This window comes from Cynocephalus volans, chromosome 8, assembly GCF_027409185.1.
Source record: "Cynocephalus volans isolate mCynVol1 chromosome 8, mCynVol1.pri, whole genome shotgun sequence".
NCBI lineage: Eukaryota > Metazoa > Chordata > Mammalia > Dermoptera > Cynocephalidae > Cynocephalus > Cynocephalus volans.
The window spans coordinates 13,047,425-13,061,336 of NC_084467.1; the positions used below are offsets into that span (position 1 = coordinate 13,047,425).

Genomic DNA, 13,912 nt, shown 5'->3' on the forward strand with positions numbered 1-13,912 from the left:
CATCTCTGCTTCTGTCCTCATTAGTGGGGGAGCTTGGACACAGTGCTTAAACTCTCTGAGACTGGATTTTCCCCCTCTGTAAAGCAGAGACAATAGCACAGCTCCCCTCCTGGGCTTGTTGCAAGGATTAAGGATTACGTCTGCAAAGTTGCTTCACAGAGCTAGCATACTAAAAGTGCTCAATAAATGCTGGCTCCCATTATTATCATCCCTTCCCTCCATGCATGAGTCCCTGGCCCTCAGCACAGCCCTTTATTATGGCACTTACAAAACTTCCTGGTAACAATGCAGTCACACCCCCACATTCCCCATAAACCATGTGCTCCTACAAGACAGGCTGCAACCAGCTCTTTTTCGTCTGCTGATTGTGTGGCCTGTCGTGGGTGCCTAAGAAATGTCTGTGAGTGATTTGGGGAAAGGTGCTGAACCCTTGTATACAATGAGGGTCTTGAGAGATGATGACTCACCGGCAACGTAGATAGAACAGCAGTCAGACAGGCCAGACCTAGATGCAGGGTCTCCGTGGGGCAGAGCTGCCCCAGTGGAACAAAGAGAAAAATTTTCCAAGGAACCATAGCAGGTGACCCAAGAATCCAAGTCTTTTTTACCTGGCATTGTCTCTACCTGGCTGTGTGTTTTAAGGCCAGTCACTCCCCCTCTCTGTTTCCATGTGTTCAACAAAGCAGGTGGACCAAGCTTTAGGGAAGGGCCCCTGAGATGTGAAGCCCTGTGTTAGGTGATGTCCAGGAGAGAGACTGTCCTCCACCCCCTTTCTGGGAATGATTCCCTAGCTCTGAGTGACTCGGTAGTAGCTGTTGGACCCGGCTGATTCTCTCAATGGGATCTCAAGTCTAACCCCAAGTTGGCTGTCATTAGAAGACATTAGGTCTCTGCTCCAGCAGCTGCAAGGAAGAGCCAACATTAAGAGGGAACCCCCAAATTCTCTGCCACTCGCTGTTTAATCAAAAGTTTGGTTAAAACAAACAATTCTCATGAAAGAAAGTCTGACGGATACAAAGCACATATTTCTATAGAGACCTCACCCCCAAATAAACCTGTGGATCAAGCCAGACCCAACTATAAGGACGCCATGGACCACGTGGTTTGATGTCCCACCCTCGCTCCATTTATTAAACCCCACCCAGCGGCGGGGAGAGGGGAGGATTTTCCCCAGTTCTCAGGGCGTGGGAGAGCTGGGCTTCTCTTCCTCGACCTGTTTGGTAATATCTTGTGAGCACCATGATTTATAAAATCAATTTATTTCCCTTTTTTCCTGGGCCACTAGGAAACTCACAGCTAAATCTACCAATCAGATAGGATGCCTGTACCTGTCTTTTTCTTTCTTTCCTCTTTGACTTAATTTCTTCACTTGAAAAAAAAAAAATCTTATCTAGGGTGTATTTCGTAGACTGTCTCATATGCTTTTTTTTTTTAGGATGTGGGATATAAATCCATAAAAGCAGTGGAAGTGCTGAGTCTTCCTGTGGAGTGGGTGCTGGTGGGAGAGAGGTGGAAGTGCAGAAGGGGAGCGGAGAGCAGGGAGGCTGGTGATGGGCAGAGATTTACGGAGACCTCCAGGTCAGGGTGCGAGGCCTTAGTGGGGGCAGCAGGAGTGTCCAGAGGAATTTTGATCAGGGCAAGCATCAGGCACTGACTGAGGAGGGGTCGTCGGGGGCTCAGTCTTGGGGGCTTTGAATGCCAGGCTAACCCTTCTTTTCTTAAGCATCAGCTCTATGCCAGGCACTCTTCATATATATTCTTTCTAACATCTACATTATTCCAGATTTTACAGCTTAGGAGACTGAGCCTTGGAGAAATTAATTCATTTTCCCAGGGTCCTGAAATCAAAGAAATGGCCAAGCCCTGATTGGATCCCCAGGCGGTAGGGCCCCAAAGTCTGGGCTTTTTTCACTTGGCCACGCTTCTCTATTCTGGGGGCCATGGGGAGCTGGGGAAGGCTTTTCAGCAGGGGAATGACATGGTCAGATGTGTGTTCCAGACAGATCACTGCTTCCTATGGCATGGAATGTGGTGAGCCTGGGGCCAGGGAGCCCGGGAGCTGCTGAGGTCTCAGCTGAGAGAGAGGGTGGTGACTGGGACCAGCGTGGTGGTGGTGGTGTGAGGGTGGGCGAAGAGGAAGGGTTGGGGCCAAGAGCTGTTTGGGAGGCAGAGCTGGGGTGTCACGAGGTGTGACTGGATTCTGGGGGTGAGGGAGAGGCAAGACCGAAGAGGTTGCCTGGGTTATGGGCTTGGGCGACTAGGGTGGAGGCAGCACCCTCTGCTGAGATGGAGAAAAGGCAGCTGGGGGCAGGGAAGGTGCCGATGTGCTTGGGAGGCTGCTGAGTCAGCCCAGCTGACCACGAGCCCCCCAGGGCCGAGTCCACGTGCCTGCTCAGCTGGGGCCTGTACCGTGCCCTGCCCTGCCCCAAGAACAGTGTCATTAGCGCTACTGATGCTGCTGCATGGAACCTTGGATTTCCCCAGAGCCGAGGAGGGAGTTGTTGATTTCTGCAGGTCCACAGTGCCCAGCAGAGACCCGGGTCTGGGTTTTGGTCTCTGAGGGGACAGTGTGGATTGACTTGGGTGATTCATGGTCCTCATCACTTCCTGCCATTACAGCCACTGGCCTCAGGCTTTCTGGGTCTGTGTGAATTGGTGGGTACCCTGCTTTCTCATGATGGCCAAATCAGAGCCCCTGAGATTCCGTCTCCACCCACCGGGAGGTCCGGGATCCTGCTCTGGGTACCAGGGGCACAGGAAGGGTTTGGAGTTAGCTGGGGAGACCCAAGAAGCACAACTCAATATAAGGAGCTGAGAAGACTCAGTAGGTGTCTAGAACTCTGACTTCTAGAACGCCACCTGTATGCAGAAAGTTCCTAATAGACGTTTGTTGAATGAATGAATGAATGAATGAATGAATGAATAATGAGTGAAAATTTTGGATCCAAGCTTGGCTTTCTGTGACTTTACTGTGTCACCTTGGGTCAGTAATTGCTCCTCTCCGAGCCTTGGTTTATCCAGCTGGAAAATGAAGGGGCTGAACTGATGGTCTCTGAGGGCCCTTTCAGCTTGAAGTTGGAGGATTCTGGAGAGCAGGTGGGACTGTCCCTATGGGGCCCACAGGTGCTGGGAGTGGAGAATGGCCACAGAGCAGGAGGTCCAGAGAACTGGGCTCTGCTGATCCTTCCTACCTTCCTCCATGGCTGTCTTAGGTAAGCTGAGGCACAGGCAGTGGGGGTGTGTGTGTGTGTGTGTGTTGGAAGGGGGTTCTCCCAGAATGGAAGAGCCCACAACTGGTGTCACAGGAACAGCCCCAGAACCCACTCTGACTGGTCACAAGGCCTAAGGCAGGTGACTTCCATGGCTCGATGGTGCCAAGGCTTACCTGGGCCCAAGTAGCTCATTCTCATGTGCATTAAATAACTTCCCCAATCAGAGTTAGTCCCTTCCCCACCCTCCTTCCCCACCAGTCCATAATAATCATGCTGGGGTCTCAAACTAAAGGCCCAAGGGCTAGGGCTAGACTAGAGATGGGTTTTGTTTGTTCTTAAAACAGTGTTCTGTTTTTAAGAAACGTTGATTTCAGTGCATTAGCCAAAGCAAGCTCTACTCCCTTTGCCACAGTTGCCACCCCTCCCTATTGTCTCACACACGGCAGCTTCAAACATGTGTATTATCTGCCTGGCCCCTGAAGGCATCTAAATTTGGAAACTGATCTGCTCAGTACCCCATTTTGTGAATAGGGAGACTTGGGGGTAGGGGACACCTAGGATAATGGGATCCTAGATTATCTGAGGTTAGAAGAGCCCTTGAGATCACCAAGGTTTTGAGATCTCTGTTTCAACATCACTTCTTCGGACAGGCTTTGTCTGGTCACCCTACTTAAAACAGCACCCCCATCCACCCTTCCCCATTTTCTTATCTGTCCTCATCCCTTCCTGACATCGTAGTCTCTATCCTGCCAGTTTCTTACCTGTCTCTCTTGCTACTCTGCATACCCCATGAGGGCAGGCGCTTGGTTTGTCTTATTCACGGTTGAATCCCAAAGGCCAAGAATAATGCCTGGCACATGGCAGGTGCTCCAAAGAATTGTTGAAGAAGGGGGAAAATGAAGCCCAAGATATTGTAGCCCCAGCACCAGATGCCCTGCCTCCTACAGTTTCCCTGGGTTGTTTTAGGGACATCCTGGAGTTGTGTTAGAGTCCCACAGTCACTGGGCAGCTGGGCACCTGCCCCTGCACGGGGCTGCGTTTCAGGCTAGCTGGGGTGGGCCTCCCAGTCGTATGTTCGACCTGCCAAAGCGGAGAGGGGCAGTGATGTCATACAGCTCCCCCACCCCATCCTCCCAAATCTGACCGGAATCCCAAGTTCAAACAGACCACAGCATGGGTGTGCAGGATGTGCCCTGTGCTGGTTGTGGCAGGGCAGGAACTCAGGCTAGTCACGGTGACTTTAAAGAAATATTCTTGGTGCTGAAAAAAAGAGGTGGGAGGCAGGAGAGAATAGCAGAGGGGTGGACAGAGAGGTGGAGAGGAGGAAACACTTCTTGTTTTTTCTCAGATAATAAGGGTGACTTTGTTTTTTCCAATAGTAAAAATATTGTTTGCTCTCGAAAGCTATTTAAACAATAACACCCAAGTATGAGGAAGAAGGTGAAAAAGACCTGTGTCCTACCTCCCAGGGATCTAGTTGCCAGCAAGCTCACCTAGGGTCGCCGAGGAGCCTGGACTTGGATCCTAACTGGACCAATTTCTAGCCCCGAACCTTGGGAGGGTCCCTTGTCTTCTCTGTGCCTCAGTTTCTTCAACTATAAAATGAGATGTACCAATCCTCCTCTCGGCCTCTCTGCCCACCCCTCTGCTACTACCTGTCTGCCTCCCTGCTTCTTTCCTCCAGCTCTAAGAGCATTTCTTTGAAGATGCCATGACCTGCCCGGGCCCCTGCCTTGCCCACATCCCACAAAGGGCACGTCCTGCACACTCATGTGGTCTGTTTGAACTTGGGATTCCAGGCTTGATCGGTATCCACCACCTGGTATTGTTGTGAGGATTAAATAAATGAATATATGGAAGGGTCTTAGAGCAGTGACTGGCACATGACGAGGGCTGTGTACGTGTTCGCTAGCATCATTGTCATCGTCGTCATCGTCGTCCCATCACCATCATCTTTGCAACAGCTCTTTGTGCACCTACCTGTTTTCCTTCCTTCCTCCTTGCCATCACTCTGTTCATCCATGCATGTGTTCACCCATCCATCCATCCATTTAATCTTCTCTAATGGGAACACACCCATGTGCTTTTTACACCGCATGTTACATTCCATATGAAATAGACATGTTTGTGTCAATAAATGTTGTTTAAAAAAAATGGCTCGGGTCCTGATTACTCGGGGTTTCAGGTGGGGGTGATGGAAAACCATCCCTAAAGTGCTGTTTGCTGGGTTCTGTATCCATGGGGTAAACCTAGACTTTGTCTTAGTGCCTTTGGGTGTAATGAACTTTGCAGATCAGTTATATTTGCAATTAGATGTGTTGGTGATAAGAAAGATCGTTCCCAAAAGATCTTCAAAATCAAAAGTAGCCAAATAAAGGTTTATGCTATTTTTTATATGGCCTGTTTCCCTAGCCAGGCTGGGGGTTCCTGGACTCAGGGACCAAGCGTTCCCCACCCCTCTTGTCAGACCGGCGGTTCCCCAGGCAAGGGGTGTCACCTCTGTCTTTGCTGCCCTCCCACCCCAGGCCTGTGGACGGGGCAGTTCTGGTCTGTGTGTCCTTGTTCCAGTGTGTACAGCAGCTGCCAGGAGCGGCTCAGGAGGGATGTCCTGTGATTCCAGGGAGCCACCCTTCTCATCGCCCCTGATGCCCACTGTGAGGGGAAAGGTCACCTTGCAATTCGCCATCTCTACTCAAAGGTCTAACAGACATCTCATCAGACAACAAGTTCAGCACAGAATGGCCGACCCCCTGCCCAACTCGCTCACCCCCAGCCTTCCCCATCTCTCTGATGCCAACTCTCTCCTTCTGGTTGCTCGGCCCCCAAACACTCTGGTTATCCCTGAGCATTCTTTCTCACACCTGCATCCAATTCATCAGCAAATCTTGTCAGCTCTATGTTCAAGATACATTCTGAGGCCACCACTCTCACCACCCTCACTGTCACCCCTAGGACCAAGCCGCCATCATCTCCCGCCTGGGTGATGGGAAGAGCCTTGCGACACCGTCTAACGTTATGCACGTTTTACTTAACTTTGCTTATTGTCCATCTCCCCTGGAATATAAATGTCATCAGAGCAGGGATCACGGTCTGTTTTGTTCATAGTTGTATCGCCACTGCCTAAAGGAGTGCCTAACACATAGGAGCTGCTCAAGAAACACTTGCCAAATGAATAAAAGAAATGCCAAACATCCTCAGGACAGGTTGGAGCTGGAACTTGCAGTTCTGAGCTGAAAGGAGAGGGATGTTCAGAAACAAATCAGAGCTCTCCAGCCCATTGCTCTGAGCACCTTTTCAAGTTCTCTTTCCTTTGGCTGGCCGATAATGCTCACACAGAGTGGCTTCTGCCATCTCTGGAGTCTGGGCACAAGGGCATAACTTTACTTGTTGTGGGGTGGTATAGTGTGCTGAGTCCAGCGGACCTGCATGCAGGTTACAGCTCTACCACTCGCCAGCAGCGTGACCTGCAGCCATGGTTTTCTTACTTGCAAGATGAGGACACGAGTAATAGTTGCTAGCATTTTTTTTTAGTAAATGCTAGGCACCAGGTACTGTGCTAAACCTCTACACATAGCTCATGTCATCCCCACATCAACCCAATGGAACGGGTACTATTGTGACAGCTGCCATCTTGCACACGGGGAAATGGAGCTACAGGAAAGTAATTTAACAACGACCATAGGTGGTGAGAAGCGGAGCCAGGATTTGAACCCAGGCAGTCTGACCCCACTGTGCTTTAGATGCCACCTGATCTCTGAGCACATAAGATTTGCAAACTGCTTAGCTGGTACCTGGCACATAGTCAGCCCTCAGAAACACTGACTTTGTTACAGTATGGGTTCAGGCACCAAGAGTCTGGGGACAGGGGTAGACTGGAAGAGGGGAGGGCAGGGGCTGCTGGGGAGTTCTATAGTGTCTCCTGTTGGCAGGTGAGTCCTGCTCCACCAGGGCCCCCAGCTGAATGTCCCCTTCTCTATTTCCCAGAGGGACCTCAGGTGCCTCCTTCCCTGGCCTCCTAGATTGACAGTCCATCTGAGAAGGACTGGGCGTGGAGCCAGGAGGTGGGGACCAGGCTCAGGCAGGCTAATCAGGTTGCGGGATGAAATTAAAAGGGAGGAGGACAGCATCAGCCCATCAGAATTCGTGCTCCTTCCTGGCGACAAAGTGCCCAGGAGAGGAGCTGGGGAGCCAGGGTGAGTGGCCACCGGGGTGCTGGAGCTGATCTTGGAGGTCAGGAGCCTGGGGACAGGATGGCCCCACAGAGAACTGTGCAGCTGTCCCTGAAGAAGCCCACCTATGCTGTGTGCGTGGTGGGAGTTGAGACACTTGTGGATGTTCACAGGTGAGAGCTGGGAGACACCCACCTGGCTGCAGAGAGCTGGACTAGCGTGGAGGACTCCAAGGCAGTGGGGTGGGGGCCTGGTGGACAGCTTGGGCACATTGGAGGAGGCTGGTAGGAAGTTGTTTTGACAGCCAAGAAGGTGCAGTTGGCTGCAGAGCCTGGGAGGGAGAGACTAGGGTCTGGTCAGTCACCCTAGTCACCCTGGGACTTTGGCTCCTGGGCTTCAGGGTCAGGACATTGTCAAGCCCTTGGATAAGAAAGAGTCTGGCCTCAGGATTCTAACTCTGAGCCCTGGGGCCAGGCTTTGGGGTTCGGGCTCTGGATCCTGACCTCTGAGCAGAACTTGTGTGTAACAGCGGAACGAATTGTTGGTCAAGATGAAGAAAGGTCTTCGCCTCCCCTCCCTCAATTTCTTGCCCACCCCCCATCTCTCTGAGGTGGAGAGATGTGTGTGGCAGCTTGGTCCTTGGAGGCCAGCCAACAACTAGGGTGATTGGGATCAGGAGGGAGTGGTTAGGGGATGACTCAACGAGTTAAAATTAAGAAGAGAACCTGGAGCAAGGCCTGGGTCTTGTGTTTGCCATGAGATGATGATGTTGATGGTGATGATGATAATGATGATGATGGCAGTGAGGGTGGCCGTGATGGGTGGCAATGATGGCATCTGAGAGGGCAGCAGTAGCATCAACTTCTCCTCTTGGCCCAAATCCTCCCTGTCCTGGCTCTGCCCAGGTGGGGACCCACGGACTTGGCCCAGCCTCAGTTTCCCCACCTGGTCACTGAAGGAGTTGGACTTGGTGATCTTGGGGGGCATTTCCATCTCTGACAGACTGTCTATGGACTCCACCCCTGCTGGACCAGGTGGTGCTGGACTGCTGCAGATGGGGTGCCCAGGGTGGGAGTTCTCTTCAAAGAGGAGCTGGAAAAAGAGGGGCTGCTATGAGGTGGGATCTGAGCTCCCACCACCCTCTTGGGTCTCAGCACCTGTGCTTGCCCAGGCTGGTTACTGTATGCTAAACCCAGCTGCCCCCCTGGCCTCAGGTGATCCTCTGCCCCAGAGGCCCTCCCTGCTGCTCTCTTGGGCAGTAGCCTGGGCTCCAGTGGCATGGCAGGACAGGAAGAGCCAGGAGCCCTGGAGGCCAGACCTTGACTCTGAATCTCTGCTGGGAACCTGAAGTGGGGTTTGGTTCTCTTGGATCTAGGTGGCCAGTGGATACCCTATTTTCTCCTGCCCTTTTAACATAGAGTTGCTAGACTTAGCAAACAAAAATACAGGATGCCCAATCAAGTTTGAATTTCAGATAAACAACAAACCATTTTTTTAGTATATTGCATGGGACATGCTTATATTTTAAAAGCCTGCCATTTAGCTGAAATCCAAATTTAGCTAGGCATCCTATATTTTATGTGGCAATCATACTTTAACACCGAGATCAGAGAAGAGGCCCCTAGTGGGCCCCCTTCCTGTTTCCAGGCCCCTGCTCTCATCCAACGGCATGACTAAGGCCGGAAGCATTTGATGGGGAGCCAGGAGACCTGGGTCTGGTGTTAGCTCTGCTGTAGACTTAGTGCCTGGTGGGAGCCAAGTCACTGGCCCTCTCTGGGCTTCATTTCCTCATCTGAGCCCTGACGAGTTGAGCCGAATCCCTTCTACAGTTCCCCGTAGAGGTAAAGTGCCCAGATCTTGGAGCTGGACAGATGGGTTTTCATGCTGGCTCTGTCTGTGGCTGTGTGACCCGAGGCAAGCTGCTGCCCTTCTGAGCCTGAGTTTCTGCACCTGAGAAGTGGGGAAACAAGAACACCCACCTTAATGGGTCTGGGGGGAGGATAAATGAGACCACGTGTGTACTGGGCCCTTGCTCGGAGCGTGCCCTGACTATGGGAGGTGCTCACATCTCTCAGCTCTGTGGGCTCCCTTTTCTCCTGTATCAGTTCTCCCTATCACATCTCAGAGGGTGGGAGGAGGAAAGCACAGACCTGGGCGTGTGTGCTGGGAGCATAGACAGTGCTGTCTGCAAAGCTCCTTTGGGAACACTAAGTGCCTTAGAATCCTCCAGTGCGGGCCCGGCCCAGCTGGGGGCAGGAGGAAGCTTCCAGGCTTCTTCCAGCTGCTGTCCTCTGGCTGATTCTGGGAGGGAGAGGCTGCTTTGGGGTCCTGAAGTGAGCACACGGGAGACCTCCACCCAGAAACCCTTCAGGAACTTTCATCCCAGGCGTCTGTGGTGATGAGGTCTCTAAACTAGAACACAGAAGTTTACTCTGTAACAGTGACAAAGAACTTCCTGCTGGCGAGGTCTGCAAAAGGCAGAGGAAGGGGGGCATGGAATTGTCAAGCTGGGAAGGTTTTTAAGTGGAGCCTGTAGCTCACTCCGGGGGCTGAGCAGGCCGGGAGGAAAGGCTACCCCTGATAATGAAGGATGAACTTGGGGCTCCCTCTGGCTCCAGCTGAGGCCAAGCAATGGGTTTCTTGCTGGAAGGAGAGGGAAGACCCCCAGAAGATGAGGCATGCCAGTCACCTGAGCTGCCCAGAGTTGGAGCCCTCCAGGAGATGGGTGTGTAGTGGTGAATCACGGGAAGTGATTAATGCCCGTAGGGGCTGCATGGACTGGTTATTTGGAGAAATATTTGTGTTTGGGGTAATTGTGTGCCTCGGGGTGTCTCAGCCTGAGGAAGCCTTAGCAATCCCCCAACTCAGCATGTACTGCAGATCCTACCCTTACACCCCAGTGGGCTAGCTTACTACCCTGACCCTCGTACCTCCGTGGGCTAGCTCACTGTCCTGATTCCCACAGTGCAGTGGGTCAGATCACCACCCTGACCCCTGTACCCCAGCGGGCTAGCTCACCACTCTGACTCACTGGAACTGGCCAGACTTCCCTGGCTGTTCTTGTCTTTGCCTGGGAACTTGAGGTGGCTCCCATGCCAATATGGGAGGGCTCATGCCAATAGAGAGGGGGTGGGCAGCATGGGGAATCCATTAGTGGTCCAGCACAGCCCTCCTTGTCTTCAGAGGCCAGAATCAGAGTCCCACACTGGAGGCCATAATGAACGTTTATTCTTTGGGACGGAGAAGACTGGCTGGGCAGGGGACGGGGACCTTCTCCTGGACTTTCCTCTAGCCTTCCCCACCCATTTTGCTTTAAAGCCTTAAAGCAAAAGAGCCTCTTCAGATGAGAGAGTGGTAGCATTTGAGGAGTACACGGAGGAGGGATGCTGTGGGCCTCTCACATGCATTTTCTGGGGTTCCCAGTATTTCAGAAAATGAACATGCCAAAACAGAGCTATACACCTTGTCGTATACTTAATGTTGGCACCTAGTCAATGAGTGCTTTTAACTTTGCAGAAGAACAATGGAGCATAATTGTGCTCCTATCAGGTAATTACAGGATTGGTATGACAGTAGCTCACAGCGGCTGCCAGGCTGTGGGCGCCGGGCTGGGACACCTGCCCCTCCTTGCTTGTCGCCACGGCAGCAGGACACCCTTAATTGGAAGTGACATGAAAAGTTTGAGAGTTCCTGGAGAATATGAGGCTGGGTTCCTCCGTCAGTTCCATGGGGCCCTGACAGGCCCAGCAGTTGCAGGATCCGGACTTGGAACGGTAGAGTGTGGGCATTCTCGAAACGTTAAATAGTGGCATCAGAAAGGGTCTTGGCCACCCCTCAGTTCTACTGACATCCCTGCTTTCTTGGGTCCCTGCTGCCACCTGCCATTCTGAGACTGGCTGGGAATCCCTCCCTGTGACCCCGGCCCCCTCGGGCCCCCGCTTTCTACCTCTCTGCCCCTTTCTGTCATCTCTTGGGTTCCAGTCCTGGAATCTCCCCTCATTCTGCACCTTCTCCTCTCCCCTTCTCAGCTCCTGTCACTTTCAACCTCCAGGTCCTCTTCTCTTCCCTGGTCCCCACCCTTCCCCTCTGTGGACAAGGGGCTGGCAGGAGCTGGGAGCAGCCAAGATAAGCCCAATGCAGGGCCCGTTCTGAGCCGGTGGACCTTGAGAGACGATTCCAGATGCAAGGAATCGTGTTGGGGGGGTGTTCACTTGTAGGTTGTAGATTCCTCCTTGACCCCCCAAAATGCTTTCCCTTCAAGCCGTTGTCCTCTCCTTTGCTCTGTTCAGAGAAGCTTCACCCTCATCTCTGTGGTTCTAAGCAGCTACTCAGCTCTATCAAGTGGTCCCATTCCTTGAGGGGACAGGGGGTGGGATGTGGGGCTGGAAGGAACTGGAAAATTCACACCCAGCTGAGGACAGCAGCCACCTGGGGAGGCCCAGGATGTGGTGAGCTTCAGCTATGAGATGGAAAGGCCAGGGGATTTCAAATGCTTCCATCCAGGTGGGCAACCAGGCCCTCAGGGCTGGTGCTGAGGAAGCTGGGACCTGCAGGGTCTTGGCTGGAGCCTTCCCTCTCACGTGGTAGAGACCTATAAAAACGGGACCTCCAGATGTGCCCTGAGCCCCAGAACAGAGAACCCCATCACCCTGCATTTGAGTCCAAGGCCACCTGAAGCCCTGCCAAGGGCTTCTCCATCACGGCTTCCCAGCCACACTTATGACCCTGGCTGCCCCCACCTGGGTCCCAGGCATCATGCTGGGAGAGGTGGGCAGAGCGAAGGTCAAAAACTCCACAGTGGGATCCTGCAGAGGGTGCAGCTGGTGTGGTCTGAGCCAGGCTGGGTGCCAAGGCTGCTGGACATAGGGAAGAGTGGGCTGGGACTTCTGGACTCGAGGAGAAGGAGGGCTGTGCCCCTCAACCCAGAGGCACCATCTTGACTGGGCTCCATAGAAGGAAGCCCCACGGGGGTGGGGCCATCTGAGAGCCAAGTCAGTGACTGCTGAGAAGGGGATGGCAGGAAGTCATGACCATTGCTGGGGGGCAGGCTGGTCATTGCAGGTTGTGTGACCTTGGGCCAGTCACTCAGCCTCTCTGAGCCTGTTTCCTCCCATGTCAGGTGGGAATGATATCACTTATTGTTTGTATCTGTGACATCGGCAACTTTATTGTTCCCATTTTACAGATGGGGAATTCCATAACCCACAGAGTGCAGGCACGTTTTGGGGAGGGGAGAAGTGGCTCATGACCCTGACTCTAAATTCAGGGCCTTTCTCTCAGGGACATTCTGGTCCCCAGCCCCTGGCTGCCTCTACTGGGAAGACCAGTGACTGAAAGCTCCCCCCATCTCCAGCCCCCATTCCTGGGTGGGCAGGGGTCCACTTGAGAGAGGGCCTGTCCAGCCAGGCCCCTCCTCCTGGGCTCTCTGGGTGTGCCCCCCTGACCCCCAGCAATGACAAGGCGTAAGGAACCCGGGAAGGAGGGAAAGGAGAGGACATAGCCATGCCACGTGTGATTCTAGACTTCCAAGAAAATGCCTGAGCATGGTGTGGGGTCTGTAGGGTCAGCTGTAGCCTGTGTCAGCCACGGCCAGCCCTGCGGAAAGGTCAAGGGGAAAGTCAAAGCCAGAGGTGGGGGCCTGGAGGGGGTTGTCTGAGCTGCCCTCTCACTGCCTAGCACCCACACCTCCCCATTTCAAAGACCTTCCTGTGGTTTCACCCAACTGCAGTCGTTTGATAAATGCTCCTGGGCACCTGCTCTGTGCCTGGCTGTGTTGGTCTGGGCACTTGAGGGTGGTATGGCCCATGCCCACCTGTGAGGAGCCCCCATCTGTCAGGGAGCTAAGCAAATTTCAGGATGCGGGTTTTAACAATCGCACACTGAATCCGTTTTCTTGATCAGGTAGGAGAGTGAAGAAGGTGCAGGAGTCCTCTTATCCACAAGCCCCCATGTCCTCTCCTCCCCAGGTCTGTTCACGCCTCCACACCTTTCAGACGCCCTTTGCGACAGTAATGACGATAGTCACACCGTGTGACTGTGATGTGCTCACTGCACTATCTCACTTAAATCTCACAAAAAGCCTGGGAGGTAGGGACAACGCTGATCCCCGTTTTGCAAACAATGAAATTGAGACACAGAGAAGTCGAGAGACTTTTCTGAAGTCACGCAGCTCACAAATGCCAGATCTGGGACTCGAGCCCAGGTCTGCCTAATTCTGAATTCTGTGAGCTCAATCTGAGACTGCCCATAACCTGGGAATCTTCTAAGTTGCTGGGTCAGTGTGAGGGGTGGAGTGGGGCAGGGCAGTCAATGAATTTTGTAGACAGACCCTAGGGAGGTCAAATCCCAGCTCTGCTACTGTCATCCTCTGTGTGACCTCTCTCTGTATTTCAGTTCATCTTCTGTAAAATGGGCAGAAGAATAACTTCCCTGCCCAGCATGAAGGGGCCGGGGGGATGGAGTCAGAGAATGGACACTTTGTAGTCCTGGTGTTCCTGCCCTGTGTGGACCCCATGAGGGCAGGGCCAGGGG

The 13,912-nt window shown here is 52.9% G+C and overlaps 1 protein-coding gene across 1 annotated transcript in view; it reads left to right on the forward strand.

Moving 5' to 3' along the window:
* The first annotated feature begins 7,462 nt into the window (after positions 1–7,462).
* The window catches only part of PADI1 (peptidyl arginine deiminase 1), a 35,583-nt gene continuing 29,133 nt past the window's right edge, over positions 7,463–13,912 (forward strand). The window contains exon 1 of the mRNA XM_063105711.1: positions 7,463–7,554. Within this exon, the coding sequence (XP_062961781.1) occupies positions 7,463–7,554 (92 nt within the window). The remainder of the gene's footprint in view (positions 7,555–13,912) is intronic.